Raw genomic sequence first — 23,301 nt, forward strand, 5'->3', positions numbered from 1 at the left:
TTCAATACATTTCCAGTTCAGTTTAGGAACAACTCTCACATAATTATATAATTAAAAGCTTATCTACTGAGCAAAACTGACAGACAAAAAGTAACATTATAACTATACCACAATATTTTAATCCAATGAAATTTTCCACCTCCCATAAATGAATTAAATCTGTATATTTTATGTTAAGTATCTCATTTACAGTTAACTTAAAATTTCAACAAGGTCATATACATGCCTTAATTTGGTTTTTATTTGTATTTCTTATCATGATTGCTATACAATTGCTTTTTAAGTGTGACATTTTAAAAGCAGCTGAAAGCTCAGTGTAACAGGCATAACATAAATAATGATAACCATTATAAATTTCATAAGACAGAGAGTCTCTTATCTGCCAAAAATCATTGGCACAAGTCAACAGCGGTCTAGACTGTAAACAAAGCATTTCAATATATACTGAATGGGTATAAATCTGAATTTATGCTACTTCTTCAATGTTTTGTTTATTTGCCTTAGTGTTCCTGTACAAAATATGTTCAAATATTTATTACTGTATTTTGGAAACATTATTCTTCCCCATACAAGGTAAAAATATAATATGTAGGAATATATAATATACATATTTGTCTTTTATGACTTTTGCAGCTATACATGTAAATGGCAGAACATACCTAGTTTCTTACATTTTTTTTTGTTCCCCATCCTCTCCCCCCCCCCCCCCCCCCCCCCCCCCCCCCCCCCCCCCCCCCCCCCAAACCATATTAATGTCTTGTGGTTTAAAGAGTATCTTTCGGAGAATGTGAGGCATTAGTCAAAAAGCATGAGCTGTGCTTATGAAGACTAAGGCTTTAGGAGGTAATTTCTGTCCCAAAACTTAGGCATCCTCTTTGAAGATTCAAAGCATATGTTAGAAACAGCCCTTAGGAAAGGCTATGTTCTAAGACTATCCTGAAATCTACCTTAATACTTTCAGAGCCTGATAAAAAAATTCCTAACTCTATAACAGGGTCACTATGTGTCATTGTGTTGAGGAACTAAAATGTCTACAACAAGTCTGAAATACAAAATGTACCTTCAAGCTTGGCTTTCTCTGCAGCATCAGCAATTCTGCCTTCAAACTCCACTTTCTGCTGATCTATCTGTAGAAGTAGATCCTCTTTATGTCTCACCTCCATGTCCGAAATCTGTTTCACTAGACGTTCTTTCTCACTTAATGCACTCTCCCACTTAGCATAAAGTAGACTAATATGCTTACTAGGTTCTGAAATGACACGTGTAAAATATGGACTCAGCATTGTATATATAAAGCACATTTCATATCTACATGTATAACATATTCGTGCATCTGCCAACCTTGAGTGTAACTATGAAATTCAGATATCAGTTGAAAATAAATGTGGCCACAAATAAATTTTGAAAGAGGTAGTGAGTATATACAGTATGATATGACTGGACAAACTTCTAAGAACATGTTGTCACTTGGTTATATTTTTTTACTGAATAATTTCTTAAATCTAACTTTATCATGATATGTAACAAGATGTTTTACATATATCCAGTTATTTTTTAGCTTTTTTTTTCAGTGAAATTTTCATGAATTCATTGACAACTGCGTCTCCTATGCAGCAGCCAAAACAAAGGCCCCATCAAGAAGCCCTAATACAAATACTAATACAAATGCACATGTCAATAACCTTATGTGTCTTTTACAGATGTTTTATCATAGCCCTGCTAGCTCTAAAACTCGAAAACATCAAGATGAGTGGATGCATTACAATGAAACTTTCCTGAACAATTTCAACCTACCATCATTTGTGAGTTTAACATTAACACCACATTTTTCCAATGCTGCTTCAATATCAGTTTCCCAAGCCAACTCTCCCTCGAGCAGTCCCACAGTTACATCCTTTATCCAGGCTAGTGTATCATTCACTGATACTGACTGTATTAGACCTATCTCTTCCTTCAGGGCACCAGACAAACGACCTTTCTGTTTTAGATGAACCTGAAATGAATATCATTTCCACCATTATAACAAAGATTCTACCATTTTCTTTGGTTAAAAGATGGTCACAGTGATCCCCTTATATTTCTTTGGAGGCTCAGTAGAGTTTCATGTTGATCTAGGCTATAAATAAGTGCTGGATAAAACAAATCAATTATAGGGTTTGTCAGTGACCCCCCGCCCCCCCACCCCAGAAAAATGTGGTGTCAGTATGGTAAATATGGACTCGGCTAATGCCTCGCCACCACCCCAACCCATTTATCATACTGACTCCATATATTTCCATGCAGGGTCACTATCAAACCCAATAGCTAATAATATTTGGATTTATTCTGTCAGGTAGGAAATAATGTGAATCATATACATATGTATAAGATGAAGTACCAATGCCAACTAATTGAAATGATCATCACAAACTTATAGCTTTGAATGCTTTAAATTGCTCTGCCATAATTATTATTTCCACTAGTTTTTGTGGCTGGCCTACTTTGAAATGTTCGGCTCTTGCTGCTGTGCTCAAAGTTTCTAAGAAGTCTAATCTTATCTTTAATTTTTTAAATTTGTGTAGATAAACTGACTATATCTTATAACAGAAATTATTGGCCAATTATTTACAATTACATAATGTATATGAATGACTTTATCTCCTCACAGACACATAAGCTTAACTTGGAAAAGACTTTTACTCACCTTTGCATTTTGTAATGTTTTGCGTAAATCATGAACATTTTTGTCAAATCCTTTATTGCCAGCCTCAGCAGCTTTGAGTTTCTGTTCCAATTCCTTAATATTCCTAAATGAGTTTGTGCGCTCATCAATTATTTTCTTCAAGGTTTCAAGTAGTTCATCGTCACTGATCTCGGTGTCTGGAGCTTTTATACCAGGAGTAGAAAATGTTGTCTGCACCACTCGGTTTCTGAACCTTTCATTCTGAAAACAATGGAAATATTTCAAATTAAATCATTTCAATCCGTTTTCTATAAATATAAATTTCTCAACATGACTGATAGCATTTTGGGCTTAATCCATTTATCTGGGAAATCATTTCAATTTGCCGAAAAACTATTACATGGCAACCTGAATATGTGGTTTTCAAATTTTGAAGAAAAATGAGAATTTGACCTGCTTTTGTGGCATTAAATATCCAGGCTTGGAGGCACCAAACAATTCACAACAATTATTTACCCTTAAACATTAACGATTTTACAGTAACCTAATAACAGACCTTCTTAGACATTTGTTCCAGATCAACCCTAACGACTCTCTCGGCTCTCTCTAAATCTTGAGCATCAGATTTTGCTTCATCTACTGCTTGTTGAAGTTTACGCTGAACATCTTTCTCGGCAAACAGTGAGGCTTTAGTTTTCTCTAGCTCTTCCCGTAAACTGTCAATCAATGTCTGCTGTTCTTGGGTCTTGCTTTCAGTTGTTTTGAATTTCTAAAATTTAAACAAATATGTTCATATCACCTAACAGAGAGGCTGAGATTGGATAAGTTAAGTTTTTGAAAATTCATGTAATAACATAGTATTATACATCTGCTAAAATTTGCTGCTAACTGAATGGCATGTCCCTCCACATGTAAAAGCTACTATAAACATCTAAAATAGGATTTACAAGTGTTTTTTAACATTTTTATATGTGTATGTCACTAAAATTTACCTGTCTCAAGACTGGTTAAATCATAGAATTTACCTGTCTCAGACTATTCAACTCTCTTTTTTTTAGAATATACCTAGAATTTACCTGTCTCAGACTGATTAACTCCCTTTCTCTAGAATTTACCTGTCTCAGACTGATAAACTCCCTTTCTCCAGAATCTACCTGTCTCAGACTGACTAACTTCCTTTCTCTAGAATTTACTTGTCTCAGACTTACAAAATTTCTTTCTCTAGAATATACATGCCTCAGACTGATTAATTCCCTTTCTCTCGAATTTACCTTTCTCAGACTGATTAACTCCCTTTCTCTAGAATTTACCTGCTTCAGACTGATTAACTCCCTTTCTCTAGAATTCACCTGTTTCAGACTGATTAACTCCCTTTCTCTAGAATTTACCTGTCTCAGACTGATTAACTCCCTTTCTCTAGAATTTACCTGTCTCAGACTAATTAAATTCCTTTCTGTCTCAAACTGATTAACTCCCTTTCTCTACAATTTACTTGTCTCATACTAAATTAACTCCCTTTTTCTATAATTTACCTGTCTCAGACTGATTAACTCCCTTTCCCTAGCATCTCTTTCCTCAGTCCTTGGTTCCTTCAGTTTGTTCACCTTCGAGGTCATTGTTGAGAGCTGGGAATCTCGTTCTCGCAGTTCCTTCTTCAATGCTTCTATCTCGCGTGTCAGCTTCGAAATGGAAGAATCCTGAAAAAATACAAATATTACTTTGATAGTTTTGTTGAAAATTTCTTTTCAAATGTGTTTCTATTTTTCATCAGCATTTCACATTCACATTCTCTAACAGAACAAGTCTATACTTATATATACATCAGAAATAATGATCATTTTACAGTATTACTTATAGTCAAAATTAAATGATGGTAGATGTATTAAGAAAATAAGTCATCTCACATTTGCATTGCAGTCACATTACACATTATGTATATATAATGCCCTTATAACTTCTGCTACATGGAGAGAAAAAAATCAGTACTCCCAAACAACGAAGCAATAGTCTAAAAGCTTTGAAAAATACAACTTACATACATAAATGCCATAACCTCAAGAAAAAAATTCTACCTATAAAGAACAACAACCTTCCATAAAGCAAAGTGCATGCTCTTATTGAGAGCTATGTATAGTGTGAATATAGAGTGAATTCTACAAGAAGGATAAGAAATCTTAATCAAACACAAATACATGACAAATCAAAGATCACAAAACAATTTCTATAGTGTTTGCATGTTCCAATGTTTATAGAAATGTATCTCTGAGAATTGAAAAAGTTTTTCTTAAAACTTTTCCTTAAAGTCTATTATTGACCATAGAACATCAGAAATTTCAAAATTTCTTCTGTATGATATTATAAGTATAATACAAATGGACATTATTTTGACAAAATTCATCATAAATGAAATATAAAGATTGGAATCTCAATATGTAATTTTTATCAATAATGGCAAGATAGAACATTTTCAGTAGAGTTTAGAAAAATATCAGAAATACAGCTAAACTTAAGCACCTGTATGCAACAGTTACCTGCATTAAGCAGCCACACTGAGTCAGTCCTCTGCTTGGCTGCTTAACACAGGTTTGTACAGGGAAGTCTAATAGCAAATCATTTTGTGGACTCTATTTTGGCATGTAACTGTATGATATAGTGAACAACTAACCAGTACACACTGGGTGTCATCTAGTTAAGAAATAATAAAAAAAAAACATGCAAAAAAATGCTGACTAGAGCACATAAGGCATTCACTTTGAAATCCCATTTAGCCCACTGTTACATGAAATGTACCAGTATATTATCACCTTTATAAATTTACTCATGTTACTGACAATAAGTTGCACTGAAAAAATGTAAATTATACTTTGCATCTCAGAAACAGTGATCCATGCTGGAAGTCAAAAGTGCATCATTAATGTCAGTTAAATCAATTTAAAATGCATTTACATCTGAAGAATATTGTTTTCTTTGTTGTTTAAATTATTTTTGAAATCAAATAACTCTCTGGGATGGCCTGCTATGAAACCTACCAATATTTGTGCCATAAATCTCTCAACTGTTTTGGTCTCATTTTACCTCTTGTGCAAACTGTAATTTTCTCCATTTTATGTGATACACTGGCTATAATATGTGTGCTAAATGGGAGTTACAAAGTGTAAAAGGAAAAACATTACACCTGGGTGGTCAATAAGAACTGAGAGCAAGGGATTCCCCACCCAACCCTTTGGATTTTCACTATTTATATGGTCTACCTTTTTCAAAACATTTAAAAAAAAATCAGTTTTAAAAAGTTGCTAAATTTCTGGCTCAGACTATTTCCTTCATATTGACCACCCTGATACCATGCAGAAATACAGTCAGTGAAACAAACATCATGCTGCAACCGTGAAACCAAGGGCAACCATATTGTATTCTCAACCACACAATTCTGTCCATTGAACAAGTCCTCTTACAAAACCATTAATATTTTTGCCAATACCTTTAAAATCATCTGAATCATATTTCTAAATTTTGACATACTAGTACTTTTACAAAAATGTGTGTACTAAATGTTCTGAAAATTTCAATAATATTAAATTAGGTAATGCTTTTTATGCAATCATTTTGAAACTGCACCTTCATGGCGGGTGATCACGTGACTTGTTTATGATCACATTGTGTCCACCGTAATGGCTGCCCCCATGTACTTGAAGGTTTTTTGTATTTTTCTTCAATTTTACATCATACTTGATTTGATTTTACCTTTCATGTTCCAGTCAACAACTTTCTGGTTCAAACGATGTCTTATTTTGCTATGTGAGTGTTGCCGTTTTTCCATTTACCCTGCAGAGATTTTCGAAGCGGTGATTTTTCTCTTGAAAAAGTGTGGTCACATTGAGTCCAAAATTCCATAAAACACATTTTATGCATCTTAACAGGTTCTTTATTGATGGAAATTGACTGAAAATGCATCTTAATCATGTATTTTCCTTCACATGCGACTTCTGAATGCTTATGCCTGTTTTCTACAACATTCCAGGGATTCATGTCTGAATGGTTACATTACGTCATGGTCACATTGTGTCCAATAAATTTAGCAAATTGTGTACATAGCAATTAATTCCAATCTTCTATATGATAATGAGTCTTTTAAACTGCTTTAGTGTTGCAATTCAATAAAGGTATTATAAAAGAACTAAAAAGGTTGTCCAACAGGCAGTATGTATACTTTCGGGCTTGTCACATCATGGCTAAAAGAAAAAAATAATCATTTTTTCCGAGGGAAAGTGTCATTTATATTTTTTCTGTAAGCTAATTCCTGTTTTTACATCATTTTGAACCTTTAATTGACATTTTGTACCATTTTCGAGAAGGCTTTTTGTATTTACAGAAAAGTAAGTGAACCTTTTTACACTTTTCGTAAGAGTTAAAATTGCCTAATTTTGTGTCGCTCAACAATCTTGACTAAACTTATTCTGCATTGTATTTAGAATCTTTTGGCATCATTTTCAAACTGTTTTCATGCAAGTCTCCCAAAATCCATCATCATTGGCACACATTTTTAATTGTCTGTGTATACAAATATATATTGTCGCCAAAGCATTGTTCAGATACGTTTCCTTCATCTGATCCATTACTATGAAGTGAAACAAATTTGAAAATCTTATCTTTATTAATAATGTGCGCCCCTTACATACAACATTTATAATATTATTTTAAATTTTGATAAACAGAATGTAACATAACAAAATCCACATACATTGTTGATTTATGCATGATTTCACAATCAGCAATCGACTTTTATATTTTCCCTTACAGAACAGAAGAATCGCTGATAAGCATTTCACTAACATGAAATATTCTATCTTTACTTATATGGAATTGAAAAAGAAGAACAATTAAGGTGATGAAACCAAATACTAACTAGTACGTGATAAACAGATACATTATTCAGAATGTCACATAATTCTGCGTTTTAGAAATACATAAGTGATGGAATTAATATCATATAATCACTGAAGGGATGTAATGAATGTTTAAGAAACAGTTGTACACTTCAAACAAATTGTCACTATCTGAGTCTGACCTTTGTGAGACCTCTGTACAACATAGTGTAATCATAGCTACCGATTGGCCTATACCAACTGAGAGATCTTAGACATCATGTATGTCTGTAAGCACACAAATTGACCCATTTATAATGTTCTTAAAAATCAGATACGTTAACTTTGGATTTTATATCGAAATCTGTAACCAAAAAAAAATGTATAAAATCGTTGAGGCAATTAATTCTTATATCAAGCAGTCATGTATGGTTTCATTTTTCATTATTAACATTTTTAATTATTAACATTTTTTATGCTTCCATATCTCATGTTTTTATTTCGATGTAAATGAGATGTGGAACCAAAATGTGTAGACCTGTTTGGCGCCATATAACCTATACTGTGTTGGTGTGCCGTAAAACCCAAATAGATAAATAAATAAATAACATTTTTATGCAGTAAGTATATCTGTTTTATATAGTGTCAGTTATGTTATATTACTAAATACCTCGTGTATCAATGCGTGCATTCGTAGTGCATAAATATCACACCTTGAACTGTGATATTGATAATACTATATAACGATGTTTAAGCTGCTACTTGTGATTAAGATCTAGAATTTACGTTACTGTATTAAATGCCAGGCTGTCAAACTTATTTGACCTGCTGTAGGCTTCAATTTTATTTCTTCCTTTAACCTGAGAGCTTAGTTAACATAAGCTTAGTTTGTAGAAATGAAAACGTAAGACATGCATACACGGTTTTGTCAAAGAGATCTGAATATGTCAAATAAAATGTTGTATTTCATTTATAGATGATACTCAAAACAATGTCCTATATTAAAAAAGAGCTTGATAGTAACGTATCCGTTTTTGGAATTCTGATGTTAATTCCATCACTTTTGCATCCCTAAAGCACAGAACACATTCCGAATTTAAAATATCTTTAAAGTATCAGTTCCTCACGTATCTCGTTTCAACATCTATATTCTACTTCCTTTTATATTTCTTCATGTAGGTGAAATGTTTATTGCTGATTGTGAAATAATGCATCAATTATTCAATAATGTATGTGGATTTTGTTATTGATTTCTAATAACCGATGATATTGTTTATCAAAATTTCATATTATAAATGTTGTATGTAATGGGTGCACATTATTAATAAAGATAATGTTTTTCACATTTTTTCACTTAATAGTAATTTAACAGAATCTGATGAAGGTAACGTATCTATTAACACTTAGAGGAATAAGTGTAAAAAAGGTTCATTTACTTTTCCATCAATACAAAAAGACTTCTCTGGTATAAAATGTTAATTAAAGGTCCAAACTGATGTAAAAACAGGAACTAGCTTACAGAAAAAAAATTGATACTTAATCTAAAAAAATAATTATTTTTCCTTTTAGCCAATAATTATGTGACAAGCCCGAAAGTACTACTGGACTACCTGTTTAGTACTTATATGTATACCTTTATTGAATTCAACACAAAAACACTTAAAAAGACTCATTATCATATAGAAGATTGGAATTAATTGCTATATACACAATTTACTAAATTTATCGGGCACAATGTGACCATGACGTAATGTAACCATTCAGACATGAATCCCCGGAACGTTGTAGAAAACACGCATAAACATTCAGAAGTCGCATGTGAAAGAAAATACATGATTGAGGTGCATTTTCAGTCGATTTCTATCAAAAACAAACCTGTAAAAATGTATAAAATGTGCTTTTTGAATTTGGGACTCAATGTGACCACACTTTTTCAAGAGAAAAATCACCACTTCGAAAATCTCTGCAGGGTAAATGGAAAAACGGCAACACTCACATAGCAAAATAATACATCGTTGGAACCGGAAAGTTGTTGGCTGGAACATGATCGATTAAATATGTTCAAATATGATGATAAATTGAAGAAAAATACAAAAAACCATCTTGCACATGGGGGCAGCCATTAAAGTGGACACAATGTGATCATAAAGAAGTCACTTGATCGCCCTCCCTGACCTTAGGTAATGCAATTGTAAATGATAATTATAAGACAATGGAGTCATTACAAAAAAGGCAACATCCTTTGACAATGTGTCTTTGTAGTGCCGTAACATATATTATGCGGTATGTCCAATATTTTTGTGCTATCAGTACAATGTGCTATATTTTACCGGTATTTTTCGGACAGGAGCTGGCTTTCTGTCCAGAGATTTTCTTAGCTGTATGATAATAAAATAACCATTAAATAAGGTTTAAAGTAAAATACAGTGCACTCTCTCTCGAGCATACACCACTGGAATGACTGAAATGTGTTTAATGTATAGTCAGGTTGTTGCTCCAGAAGGTAAAATTAACTAAGAATATTATTCAAATGGGAAAGAAAATATCTCCCATTTTAGGGAGGATAATTGGAAACAAGAGCTGTCACTATTGGTGACAAATGCCCCCGAAGCATGCCCATTTAGAATGCTACAGCTGTATGCGTAAAAAAATCACACATCATTTCGTGACCTTGACCTTGACCTAAGAGGCCCAAGTTATAAGTGTGAAAATATGGATAACATTTGTTTCAAATCATTTTCAAATCCCCTGATAAATGGCAGAGTTATGAACCAGACAAGAAAAACCTTAGACTTCTCAATGTGACCTTGACCTTGGAGCTAGCGGTCTGGGTCTTGTGCATGACACCTCATCTCCTTATAGGAAACATTTATGCCAAGTAATTTCAAAATCCCTTCATCAATGGCAGAGTTATGGACCATACAAGAAACAGACCCTGTTAACCTTTAACCTCTAAGTGTGACCTTGACTTTAGAGCTATGGGTCTGGACCTTGTGCATGACACGTTGTCTCATTATGAGGAACATTTATGACAAGTAATTTCAAAATCCCTTGATGAATGGCAGAGTTATGGACCAGACACAAAACAGATCCTGTTAACCTTTGACTTCTATGTGTGACCTTGACCTTGGAGGTAGGGATCTAGGTCTTGTGCATGACATGTCATTTCATTATGGTAAACATTTATGCCAAGTTATTTGAAAATCCCTTCATGGATGGCAGTTATGGACCAGACACAAAACAGACCATGATAACCTTTGACCTCTAAGTGTGACCTTGACCTTGGAGCTAGGGGTCTTGCGCATGACACATCGTCTCATTATAGCAAACATTTTAGGCCATGCAATTTTAAAATCCCTTGATGGATGAAAGAGTTACAGCCCGGACAAGAACCGGACGTACGGACACATGCACGGAGGGACAGTGCGATTTTAATATGCCCACCTTCAGGGGCATAAAAATATCTGTCTTTGTAAGCATGTTAAAATGGGAAAGAAAATATCTGTCTTTGTAGGCAGGTAAATGGGAAAGAAAATATCTGTCGTTGTAAGCAGGTAAATGGGATAGAAAATATCTGTCTCTGTAAGCAGGTAAAATGGGAAAGAAAATATCTGTCTCTGTAAGCAGGTAAATGGGATAGAAAATATCTGTCTCTGTAAGCAGGTAAATGGGAAAGACCATATCTGTTTTTGTAAGCAGGTAAATGGGAAAGAAAATATCTGTCTTTGTAAGCAGGTAAATGGGAAAGAAAATATCTGTCTTTGTAAGCAGGTAAATTGGATAGAAAATATCTGTCTCTGTAAGCAGGTAAAATGGGAAAGAAAATATCTGTCTCTGTAAGCAGGTAAATGGGAAAGAACATATCTGTTTTTGTAAGCAGGTAAATGGGAAAGAAAATAATTGTCTTTGTAAGAGGTAAATGGGAAAGAATAAGCAGGTAAATGGGAAAGAAAATATCTGTCTTTGTAAGCAGGTAAATTGGAAAGAAAATATCTGTCTTTGTAAGCAGGTAAATGGGAAAAAATATCTGTCTTTCTAAGAGGTAAATGGGAAAGAAAATATCTGTCTTTGTAATGTGGAAATGTCTTTGTAAATGGGAGAGAAAATATCATTCTGTCTTTGTAAGCAGGTAAATGGGAAAGAAAATACCAGTCTTTGTAAGCAGGTAAATGGGAAAGAAAATATCAGTCTTTGCAGAGAGGTAAAAAGGAAAGATAAAGCCTGCCTTCGCAGGGAGGTAAATTGGACAGAAAATATCTGTTTTTGTAGGGAGGTAAATGAGAAAGAACACATAATGCCTTTTAGGGAGATAAATGGGAAAAAATATCAGTCTTTGTAGCAAGGTAAATGGGAAAGAAAATATTAACCTTCGAAGTGAGAGTTTGCTCTTACAATGTGTTATTAAAAGACATTATGCTATATTTAAATGCTGAGGTAAGCGGATTTAACATTTTGAGTTTCTTTTCCAAAATTTCAACGTTCCTCTTAAACTTTGTACACCCAGAATTTTTAAATGCTTCTAATCCATCTAAAGGTTTGCTAGTCCAATCGGGATTATAAAGTACCAAATTTAAAAGAGCTAAAACTAAATATTTCAATAACAGAACTTAATTGCACTTTCATGCACTAATGTAAATCAATTTTCATTTTACTGTCGCAAATATGACAATAATACTGTATCGTTTTTCTTCATATACAATATGGTTTGCCCTTCCAAAATTGTTACAAACATTAAAAGTGTTATTCTTGGTTAGATAAAGGTGCACAACTCCACAGGGCAGGATTACTGAGTGCAGTTTCGGCAGAGTTGTCTTACTTTGTTAGACATATCTCGCTGCATTTGAGTTACGAGCCCTGAGGTTATGTTTTTATCCTTTCTGACACGCTCAAGCTCATTTTTGAGATTATTAACCTCCTTAATTTTATCGCTGAGCTCTGCACGTATATGGGCGGGACTTTCAATATCAAGTTCATTCTGTGCTTGTAACTGCGCCAGCTGTAAAATGTAAACATTTATAAACATGCAATGTACAAATACGTGTATTATTATCAAATTTTATCTTACAGCGCAACACTTTTGAGAGAATGTGAGTTCTTTACACTTTTCTAAAGAATAGTCATAAGTTACAACTTGCTCATAACATGTTCTAAAGCTATAAATCTGAGTTTGGAACCAGTCTCAGAATCCCGCCTTGCCATTGGCCAATTTCCAGAATGAAATCAGAATCATCCAATCATATGCTGGAGTTCTGAGACCAGTCTCCAACTCAGGTTTATAACTACTTTATAACCTTAGAAACTGGTCTTTCAAGCTTGCTTAGATGCATATACTCAAAGCAACAATTGTATTTTCAATTGTATCTAATTATTCTAATAAAACTATATATATAAAATATATATATACTATAATTATTATATTATATTTATTTATTAATATTATTTATTATATACAAACAACACTGCAACAGAAAAACAAACAAACCTGAAAATGTGTTGGATTTTATTTTTCACTCTTTTAAGCTGCTGTTTTTTTTGTTTGTTTTTTTTTATTGCTTTGAAACCAGACTAGTTTAATAAGAAAACTTTTGAATTTTGTTAGTGAGATATTTGTATATTACACTGACTGTAATAACAGCTGTCTAATAATAACATAACAGTTTATAATTCTCTCAAAAGAGTGCTGTGAAACTTTTCTTTTATCTTGATCATGCATGTTGTGATGGAAACTTGAAAACATGCTGCCATTGTTTTAAGAATATAAAGTTTTCATGCCACAAGAGTCTTTCATGCTTTTGCAATTATCACTGTATTTTACATGCCAGGTGAAAATCTACAATATTAAAATGATGCATAACAGTTCATGGATGCAATAAAAATTCTCTGAAAAAGGACTAAATAATCCAAAAACATCAAAGGGATGATCCAGAATTAACCAGATTAATCAATACAGCACACTGAAAACTTTACATATGCTTTTACACATTATCTATTTCTCAATGCAAATTTTACACACCTAATATATTTCTTAATCATTTATTATCTGGGACAGTTAGTAAAGACTCTTATTGAAAAAACAAACTCTGGCTACATATATAATATTTTTCAACAAGGCTGATATATGAACAACTTTCACACTGTGTGTTCACTATGGAAATACTATGATTACTTGAATTCAAATTTATATTGAACTAAAAAACACAGCCTAAGACTTAATGAATATATACAACAATAAATTTGGGAAAATATTGCTATCCAATAAAACTAATAAATAATCTGTATTCACATAATCTATAACTAAAAGTAAACTTAATCTTAAACAGATATAATGGCTTCTTTTAAGCTCACAAGCTATCTTGACAAAAAAAGCTGAATCTGTACTGTCAACGAGGCTATATTTTCTGCTTATTTTTTTTCAACACCTGTAGCTTAACAGGCATCACATGTTCCTGTTTACCTGTTCTCTTAGTTCATTAATTTCCTGTTTCTTCAGAGAGACTTCTGTTTCTAGCTGCGACAATTTGTTTGTGACTTCTGGGTCTGCTCCCATAACCATTGGACTTTGACGACAGCTTATCTCCTGAAAGATACAGAAAATTGGCTGAAAAAAACTGAAAATGAACTTTTGATAAATTATCTCCCGTTTGGACATGTAGCATCATTTTGGAACAGTTAACATACATAATTATTTGTAAAATATTCGATCAATGGTCGGCAGTCTTAAAAAAAATTAGGTTGGAAAAAACAAACAATATCTATGAAAAACATTACATTCCTTAAACAGGATTATATAAAATAACACCTAAACAGTATAAATATTAGACAGAAAGTCTGAATGAGCTTTAAATCTTTGATTAGTAAAAGTATATATGGCTATCTAAGAATGTATTATTACAAAAATATCAAACAACAATTTACAACTGCCATTTATACTATAGATAATGTCATATAATCAAGAAAAATTATTTACAGCAGTTGCATTTTGGAATAAAATACATGCATAATTATGTATTTTTGTGTTAATCATGCAGTTGTGAGGAGATGGAATGCATTACATTCTAACAATAGGAATTTAAACAAATAAGAGTTTTAGCATGTGAGAATTTCAAGAGTGCAAAATTATTTTTCTGAGGTATTTTATCAGTGGGGTATTGATGTAAGAGGTTTAGAACAATTGTGTCATTGGTTATATTTCAAGTAAAAAAAACAACAACATATTTTTGAATATTTAATGTATGTGTGTCAAACAAAATTTTGCCGCTCAAACTTGGGGTCGTTGGTTCAAGCCCCAGTGGGGTCATCACCGTGACTTCTCATTTGACAAAAGTACTGGAGTAAAAATATATAAAAGCATAAACTAAATTCTAATATGCTTATATCTGTTAAACACACTAGAGTGACATCATGTTAACATGCAGTGATGTCAAAGTTTTTGTTGCGACCAAGAAAGAGCGCTACTACATTTCATACTGTTTTAGATTAAGGGCATATTAGAATCGAAATAATTTATAGCAAAATAGTGTTTTAACACTATTTATACACTCGGGCGGTAATACGTCGTACAAATAATTTCACTCAGGCTTCATCCTCGTGAAAATTATTACGCCCAACTTATAACCGCCCATCGTACATAGTGTTAAAACACTCTTTTGCTATAAATTATTTCTTAACTAAACACCATTTTCAAACTTTGGCCAGTGATAAAGAAGGTCACTATACAAGGTTATAAGGCTACAGGTCTGTTTTGAAGGAAAAGTGGACCTCAACTTAACCAAAAAAATTATATTCTATAACAATACTGACATTACTGATCAGTGATTACAACATCTTGTTGACATTAAAAAAAAGAAAAAGAAAACCTACTGAACTAAAATGGAGAAACTAATGCATATTATAAGAGTAGATGGATGAGTAAAATTACTGTATGCTTAACAGTTAGTCAATTAATACTAACATACCATAGACAGAAATGGCGAGATTAAGGAATTTGTACATTGTATCAATAGTTAGTCTTGTATTTATGAAATAGTTACTGTTGTTTCATTGATAATATCCACTGTTAATGGAGAATGTGTGTGGACTGTCTCCTGAAGGATAAAAACTTACAAAATCATGCTGGTAGACGGAATAACCAGTTATTACATTATGGAACTGTAAGAGTATAATGTTAATGTTATATTTCCTAATACAAGTCCCTCTCACCTTATTTTCCAAAATATTTGTTTAAGATCAGAAGTGAATAGTTACAGTACTATGGTAGTGCTATTAATTGTAAAAACCCATTTCTCATGTTTCTTAGAAAATTGATTTATAGTTTATATTTACTAAAATATGTTTAAATCTATAACAAAAAAAAATGAGGGCTAATGAGGGCCTTAATAAAAGCCTTCAGGGGAGATAATAAGGGGATGTATGGCTAATGAGACTTGATTCTTGATTGAACTTTGACAAGTGGAGATTTAGCATAATCTGTTACACTAAAAAGTAGTTTTAATTACAATTCTCTCTCTCAAAAAAAATCTGCCACGACACATTTTATCTGCAAAATTTAATTATGTACTAATTTCAACCTAGAAACAAATTTTCACTATTTTAGTAAGTAGTCACTTGGCCAAATCTTTCATTTTTTAGCTACATAACTCAACAAAAGAAAAGCATAAATATATAATGTCCCTGGGGGTTGTTGGTATGCAATATAATCATCAGCATTTGATTGAAGTTTTAGTGCAAAACGTGCTGTTAACATCAATGGGTCAGTGCAAGTTAATTTCAAATTTTTACATAAGTTTGATTACAGCAGTTCCATTATTTACATCTGTCTGTCTGTTTGTAACTGTAACTGGTGATTGGGGTAGTGTGCCACCTCCCTGAAGAACAGAACTTTTCACTGTTCAATTTGCACAGAATTTACTTAAACTAACATCATGCTATTCATAAAAAAGAAGTCTAGATACCTTATTACTGGCTTATAATACAAACATAACCATATAATTTATAAGGACAGAAGTTGTGCAAAATTAATTCTGGATTGTTGTCTATTATGTTTTGTCAAGATAATTAATTTCAGGGGCATTTTAACAGATGACCTAATGACTGGCTTTGAAAGCATTAAATTCAGCCACTATTTAAGATATAAATGTCATACTTGGGTAAATGTTTTCAAAATGACTCATTTTTCTGTTTTATGGTGCCCTTGTGAAATCCCCTATCTGAACATACTGGTGGTGCCATTTATCTTAAACTACTGATGCAACTCTTATTATAACTTACTGGTGGCAACCCGTATCAGAAATACCTGATGAAACTCCCTTCCCTTACAAGAAACAACTGGTTGCGCCCCCTACCAGACTTTACTGGTATACCAACCTGTAGTTGTTGCTGTAGTTGCTGAACTTGCTGATCTTTATGTTGAACTTGTTGGTCTTTATGGAATGACTCCATCTCAACAGTTCGCAGTCTTGTTACCTCTTCTGAAAGCTCTCGAATCTTCTGATCCTAAGTAATAATATTCAACTAATTCAAAATTGCAACAATGATAACTTAATATAATAAATATAATTATGTGGAGACTATATTTAAATTTCATTTGAAATCTGCTGGTTACTAAGCCTGGGTCTCTTAAATTGCGATTTAAATCTACTGGCAGACTGGATATGTCTTTTTAATTTCATTAATTTCATTGACAATTTAATCTACTGGTCGACTGTGTGTCTTAAATTTCAATTGAATTAAGATAAAGTTTTTATTTATCACACTATCACAGTCATGACAAGTATAAAATGAAATTGTTGAATTTCCATTCAAGCTCTGGTAATAAGAGATCAGTACCTATTGACCTGAAATATACATAATAATAAGTCCCTTAAAATAATTCAGTAAATTTAACTGAGTTGTCCGCTACAACTGATAAAAACATCATACTTCTTACATGAAGAACATGATGGGCTTGAATTGTGGGAAAATGCTTTAAATTCTGAATTTTGACACCTCACATGCTTACTTTTTTTTCTTTTTTATTGTTGGGTTTATCATCACACTGGTACAATTATAGGTCATATGGCATATGGCATAATGCATTATTTCATCACAATTGGGCACCTGGATAGAACCACCAACCTTATGTAAGCCAGCTGGATGGCGTCCTCATATGAAGAATTCAACAACTCCAGTAAGACTCAAACCCACATCAGTGAGGGGCAAATGATTCTAAGTCAGCAACCTTAACCACTCGACCACAGAGGCCCCTCACACACCACTCGACCACAGAGGCCCCTCACACACCACTCGACCACAGAGGCCCCTCACACACTTACAGAAATACCGCATAAAATCCTACATGTAGCCATATCTTACCTTTTCTTGCATTAGATACAGATCTCCCTGTGTACCCCCATTTTCTACTGAAGAGGGGCGTACAGGGGTAAACTGACTAGTTACCACACTTCTTCCATTGCCACTGTTTACCCAGCCTCCACCTGAAAATCATCAATCATTTATCTTATATAATACTATGTCTGATATATACACAAAACATATTTGCTGCGTTACTTTCTTAAGTTAAAATACAGTAATCTTACAGGCTGTGCCATAGAGCCTTTATTTTCTTCATTTCTGGTTTTGTCTGAATACTAAAACTTAAACAATGAGAAGTCAGTCTGCATTCAAAGATGTTTTATAGAGTAAATTATCCAAGACTTTTCTACAAAGATTTAAAAAGGTGAGCTGAAGTAATTCTTGCAGCAGCAGACCGTGAGCTTACATGGCTCATTAAAAGCAGTCTCAGATTTGTATTGCACATGTTTTTGTTGTTGATGTTTTTTTTTTCAATTTATGTTGTTTTTTTAATGTGTCTCAAGGTGCCAAAACCCTTGTTTTTGTCAAAAGAGCTGCTTGAACTTTTTGCGTCATGAGTTTAAGTGTGGGTGTCTATAACTTTAACATTTCATACAGGTACAGTATAAGATATTATATATACTACAGTAAATATTTGAATGATACAATTTAATATTCGTTGAATGTCCTCTGAAAGTGGTGCTAGCATAGAGAAAGGTAGTAGGAAAGGTCAAAATCTGTCCCAGCCTTGACATGTGTACTGTGAGACTTATTTCAAGAATTTCTACAGAAAAACGGAAGAGTGCAAAAAAATAAAGAAATATAAGGCACACACTAAGTATGATAAAGCAGCAGGCCTTGAAAAGAAACAATATGAAACATATGAAAAATATAAAGTCCAAAATATCTGGAGTTACTTCCCTTTGCTAAATGACACCATTTGCAGTTTTTAAAAATTCTAGCAAAAGCAAAAAGAAAATTATACAAATCATCAAAACATCTTGCTATAAAAGCAGTATTTGATTAAAATGCATTTTTCTGCTCTGAATGAAGACAAATCACATGAGCCTGTAACTGAAAAAGCAATCTTAGCCAAAGATCAGTAGGAAAAAGACAAACTTAGATCTTGAGGAAGGTAAAAGTGAAATCCAATAAGAATAATGAGATCCTCTAAGCCAGAGACAAAGCATGTTTTCTGCTTTGAATGAAGACAAATGACATAATCCTTAAGTGAAAAAGCAATCTTAGCCGAAGATCCATAGGAAAAGAATGACATACTCAGAATGGAGGGTCAAAGCAAAATATAACAGAATATATATGAGATTCTGTAAGCCAGTGACAAAGCATAAATAGGCTGTGACATTGCAAAATACCTTGTGTAGTCCATGCCTTAGTATTCACAGCTGTTAAAATAGTGAATAAAATAATGAAAATTGAGAAATTAAGATGCACTTCAAGCAAAATGCATTTAAATTCTAAAAATGCAGTAAATATTTTGGTGAACATAAAAAGAATCTATTTAATTAATAGAATAAATGGTATGAGAAAAAAAAGAAATAAAAAGCAACCCTTAAAATATAATGCCACCCAAAGAACAAAATTAATGAAAATCTTTAAAGTATATTATAATGCAAATATAACATGACTTAGAAATTTGGTCAGTCTGTAATGCTTGATCCAACTGGTCATCTAATATGTAATTAACATTGTTGCTTTTTGTGATCTCAACCTGAACTCTTCCTAACAGTTATGATCTCATTAAAATGCTACTATCTAATTGTGAACCTGTCAAACTCATGTTTCTGATGAACAGATTAGTGAAAACAAACACTTAGATACAACACTTCACAAACTAAAGTCAAAATGCAACAAAGATTTTTTTATGTTAATGAGAGCATACTAAGATTGTAACACTATTTTGGAGACTTACTTCTAGGAAGTGGAGCAGAAACAGGGGACGTCTGCTGCATCGTACCGCCAATAGTCTGTAACCTGAAACAGGGTGATAAAGTATTAATTTTGATGAAACATTTTATTATCTGTCATTATTCTATGGTCCCTTAAGAACATTTAAAAGTCATATTTGGAAACAAATGCAAATGTTTTGCTTATAATTTTATACAAGTCATGTTTGGAACAATGGTATGTCATTCCAACAAAGAATCAAACTTTAAGACAGTGACTAGTAAAACACTTCATACTCTGTCTAATACTGCTGGTTTACTTTCTCTTAATTTCTGCATTAAGGTAGTTCTGCATGTTTAAAAACAAGAAACGCGGCAATGCCACGAAACCAGGTTTTCAACACTTTTCATAAGAATAAAAAAGTATACTGAATCACAGTGCACCACTTTAAAGCACAACCCTAACCCTAACCCTAAACCCTAACCCTATTTTTAGTAACAATGACCTTGACCTTGATCCCAGAAACCCCAAAATCAATCCCAAGCTACAACTTTATATAAGTTTTCTATACACCAAGTTTCATCATGATAGCTCATTCCTAAGTTAAGTTATTGACCGGAAACCCTTTTTCTATTTTAAGTAACAGTGACCTTGACCTTGACCCCAGAAACCCCAAAATCAATCCCAGCCTTTGTCTTGATATAAGCTACATACACACCAAGTTTTATTCAAATATCTTTACCGAAACAAAAGTTATTGACCGGAAACACCAGTTTGACGCCGTCGCCGCCCACCCATCCGCCCACCCGCCCGACCAACGACATACCCCAGTCTAATAACTCAGGTTTTCGTTGAAAACCTGGTTAACTAGAAGAAATGGTTAAACAACATTTACTCAGAAAATATCTATAGAATAATTTTTAGCCTGGACCCAACAAATGGAAATCAAAAATCGTCCCATGAATGAAAATGAAAATGAAAAACCGTCACTTATCTTTCTGAAGATAAAATATGATAACAAAAATATTGATGTGTGAAAAAAAAATCCAAATTAAGTCATAAAATCAACCGATCTCTAACCAAGAGCAAATATCTCAAAAATAAGCACACAGACCCATTTATATAACATTTTATTTGTCTAAAAAATGTTTATTAATTACAGTGAGAAGTTTCAAACAGACTACATTGTAGAAATTTTTATTTGCAAAAATATCATCCAAAGTTTATTTTCCCTATAATGAAATTTTGTTTGAGGTCCAAATTGTTCAGATATCAAGCACATGGCCATTTTTTTTTCATTTGTCTGATTTTTAAAGTAATTGTTATGCTGAAGTTTTAAAATGTCTTGGATTCATTAATTAAATTCGACATTGTGTAAAAAAAGATCACTACATGCAGAACTACTTTATTCAAGATGTTATGCTAAACCTGGTTATGTTCAAACTTCTACCTGTCAAATGTTGTTGTAGGTCTTCTAGAGCCTGCACTGAGTGGTCGACTTCTCAGTGGTGGGCGGGGCTGAGGTATCTGTGGGTGTGCATGTGCTACTGGTGTCCAATGAGCTGCAGGAACTGTGAGAGTGGGTGTGGTTAAATATGGAAGTCCTGGATTGGACTGCTGCATTGACTGTGTGTATAGTGACTGGTCGTCTGTAAGCAAAGCTAGAGTGCCTGTCCATGCTGGTCTTTGTTGAACTGGTGGATAGGCAATCTAAAACAACAACATTACACTTTAAAAAGGTTAAATGGAATAATTGAGAGAACTTTTTATCTTTTTATTTAATTGAAATACATTTAGTCACTGAATTTATACTTCAGTGAAACCTGTCTTTATGGAATACTCTTGGGGAAAAGAACGTTCTCTATGTTGGCAATTTTCATTTTTTATTGCTTGTTGTGAAAACAAATAGTGGAATTTACAGCAGGTAGTATTTATATGGAGACTGTCTTTAACACAGGTTTGACTGTATAGGACATAAGTACAACTTCTACAACAAAAACAAAATTTATTCCGACATCAATACATTCTATATTCAAGAATTTATGCTTTATATAGACACAAAACATTTTTTTATAATTAAATATTCAAGACAATCCTCTTTAAAGCTATTTAAAATATACTTATTTCTATATTAATGACTTTTTCCTTCTGTTGAAGATGTAAGCATTAATTACACTCAATTTATTTTAAAATAATATGGTAACATGTATTTTAAACTATTTCAACTTGAATAAAAAGGTTTTTGCTGATTAATGAATTGTAAAGCCATGTTTAATTTCTCCTACTTAATCTGATTAAACTTTAATTAGCTCAGCTAGACTGGAAAAATATCAAAAGTTGCAAAGCTATATACCCATGATAAGTTTCTCTCATTCAAGTTAACGCTACACCTGGTTACCGAAAATTATTGATCTGACTGAATTATTGATATAAGTACCACTAAAAGCCTATAAATTCTTGTACAAGCTTAATTTGACCGTGTTATCCTACAATACAATCATGTTTGCCTTATATTTTGAGTGGGTATACAGATCCTCCTGCTGATATAGCTTGCCCCTGTATTTGTTCAAAATGTGTTAAATTGTTAAAAAAAAAAAAAGAACTTATAAAATGCTATCATAGTCAGTAATATATTTCTTTAAAAAATTAATTGTAACATCCGATTCAGGACATAGTTGGACAACAATTTGTTCTGAAGGGAAATAAGATCTGGAAAGTCTCATGAAATTATAATGTTTATACAAATTCATAAAAGAAGTTTATAATAATTTAAGAAGAGACTTTCTAACTTGTAAACTGATTATTAAAGACTGTAAAACTCAGACTATGTATACTTTTAAAATTTTGTTTTTCATGTTGCAGGCATGAACAAGAGTATATAATAATATATTACAAAAATCTGTGATTGATTTAATGACGGCAGTAAAGCCAAAATATAAACACAATGGCAACAGACACGGCCTTGTGACATGCATGATAAAAGGTATTTCTAATCTACATTATATGTTCATGCTATATAAATGTTAAAGCTTCTCATGCACAGACGGAGTAAATATTTCTGTATCTCTACATACTTGTACTTTGATATAATGTATTGTGTCGTCCTATGGAAAAACCTTTATTAATAATCATAATTTTGTCTACCCTTTTTTAATTTCTTTCAAAAACATTTTTGGCCATATCTATAGTATGTAAGTCTTACATGAAAAAAATCTGATGAGCAGAAAAAACATGTATGATAATTAGGTATTATGTACATACCCATGGATTTTAACTGCATGCTTAATTTCCAAACATGGACTTACCATAATTCATGATAGAAAAAAACTTTTCTAAAAGTCGTATATAAGTAATGAAATAACACTAAAATGTGATATTTCAATATTAATCAGTTTAAGGGTAAGCAAAAAATAAAAAGAACATCAATTTTGCTAACAACTTTTAGCCCAGTTGCTTTAATATTTAAGTATAATCATTAACAATGATTATCTAAAAATCGGTCTTTAAATTCTTGAACAACTTTTTTGTTCTATACCTATATAA

General features: G+C 32.7%; 1 protein-coding gene across 1 annotated transcript in view; it reads right to left on the bottom strand.

Moving 5' to 3' along the window:
• Positions 1–1,031: 1,031 nt before the first annotated feature.
• The window catches only part of LOC123526201 (forkhead-associated domain-containing protein 1-like), a 34,012-nt gene continuing 11,742 nt past the window's right edge, over positions 1,032–23,301 (bottom strand). Inside the window, exons 4-15 of the mRNA XM_053523995.1 lie at positions 21,209–21,468; positions 19,784–19,845; positions 19,227–19,256; positions 17,875–17,996; positions 16,888–17,016; positions 13,979–14,101; positions 12,341–12,520; positions 4,195–4,359; positions 3,219–3,431; positions 2,684–2,923; positions 1,795–1,993; positions 1,032–1,249 (exon numbers count right to left, since the gene is read on the bottom strand). Of these exons, the coding sequence (XP_053379970.1) occupies positions 1,032–1,249; positions 1,795–1,993; positions 2,684–2,923; positions 3,219–3,431; positions 4,195–4,359; positions 12,341–12,520; positions 13,979–14,101; positions 16,888–17,016; positions 17,875–17,996; positions 19,227–19,256; positions 19,784–19,845; positions 21,209–21,468 (1,941 nt within the window). The remainder of the gene's footprint in view (positions 1,250–1,794; positions 1,994–2,683; positions 2,924–3,218; positions 3,432–4,194; positions 4,360–12,340; positions 12,521–13,978; positions 14,102–16,887; positions 17,017–17,874; positions 17,997–19,226; positions 19,257–19,783; positions 19,846–21,208; positions 21,469–23,301) is intronic.

Source organism: Mercenaria mercenaria, chromosome 14 (assembly GCF_021730395.1).
Source record: "Mercenaria mercenaria strain notata chromosome 14, MADL_Memer_1, whole genome shotgun sequence".
Classification (NCBI taxonomy): Eukaryota; Metazoa; Mollusca; class Bivalvia; order Venerida; family Veneridae; genus Mercenaria; species Mercenaria mercenaria.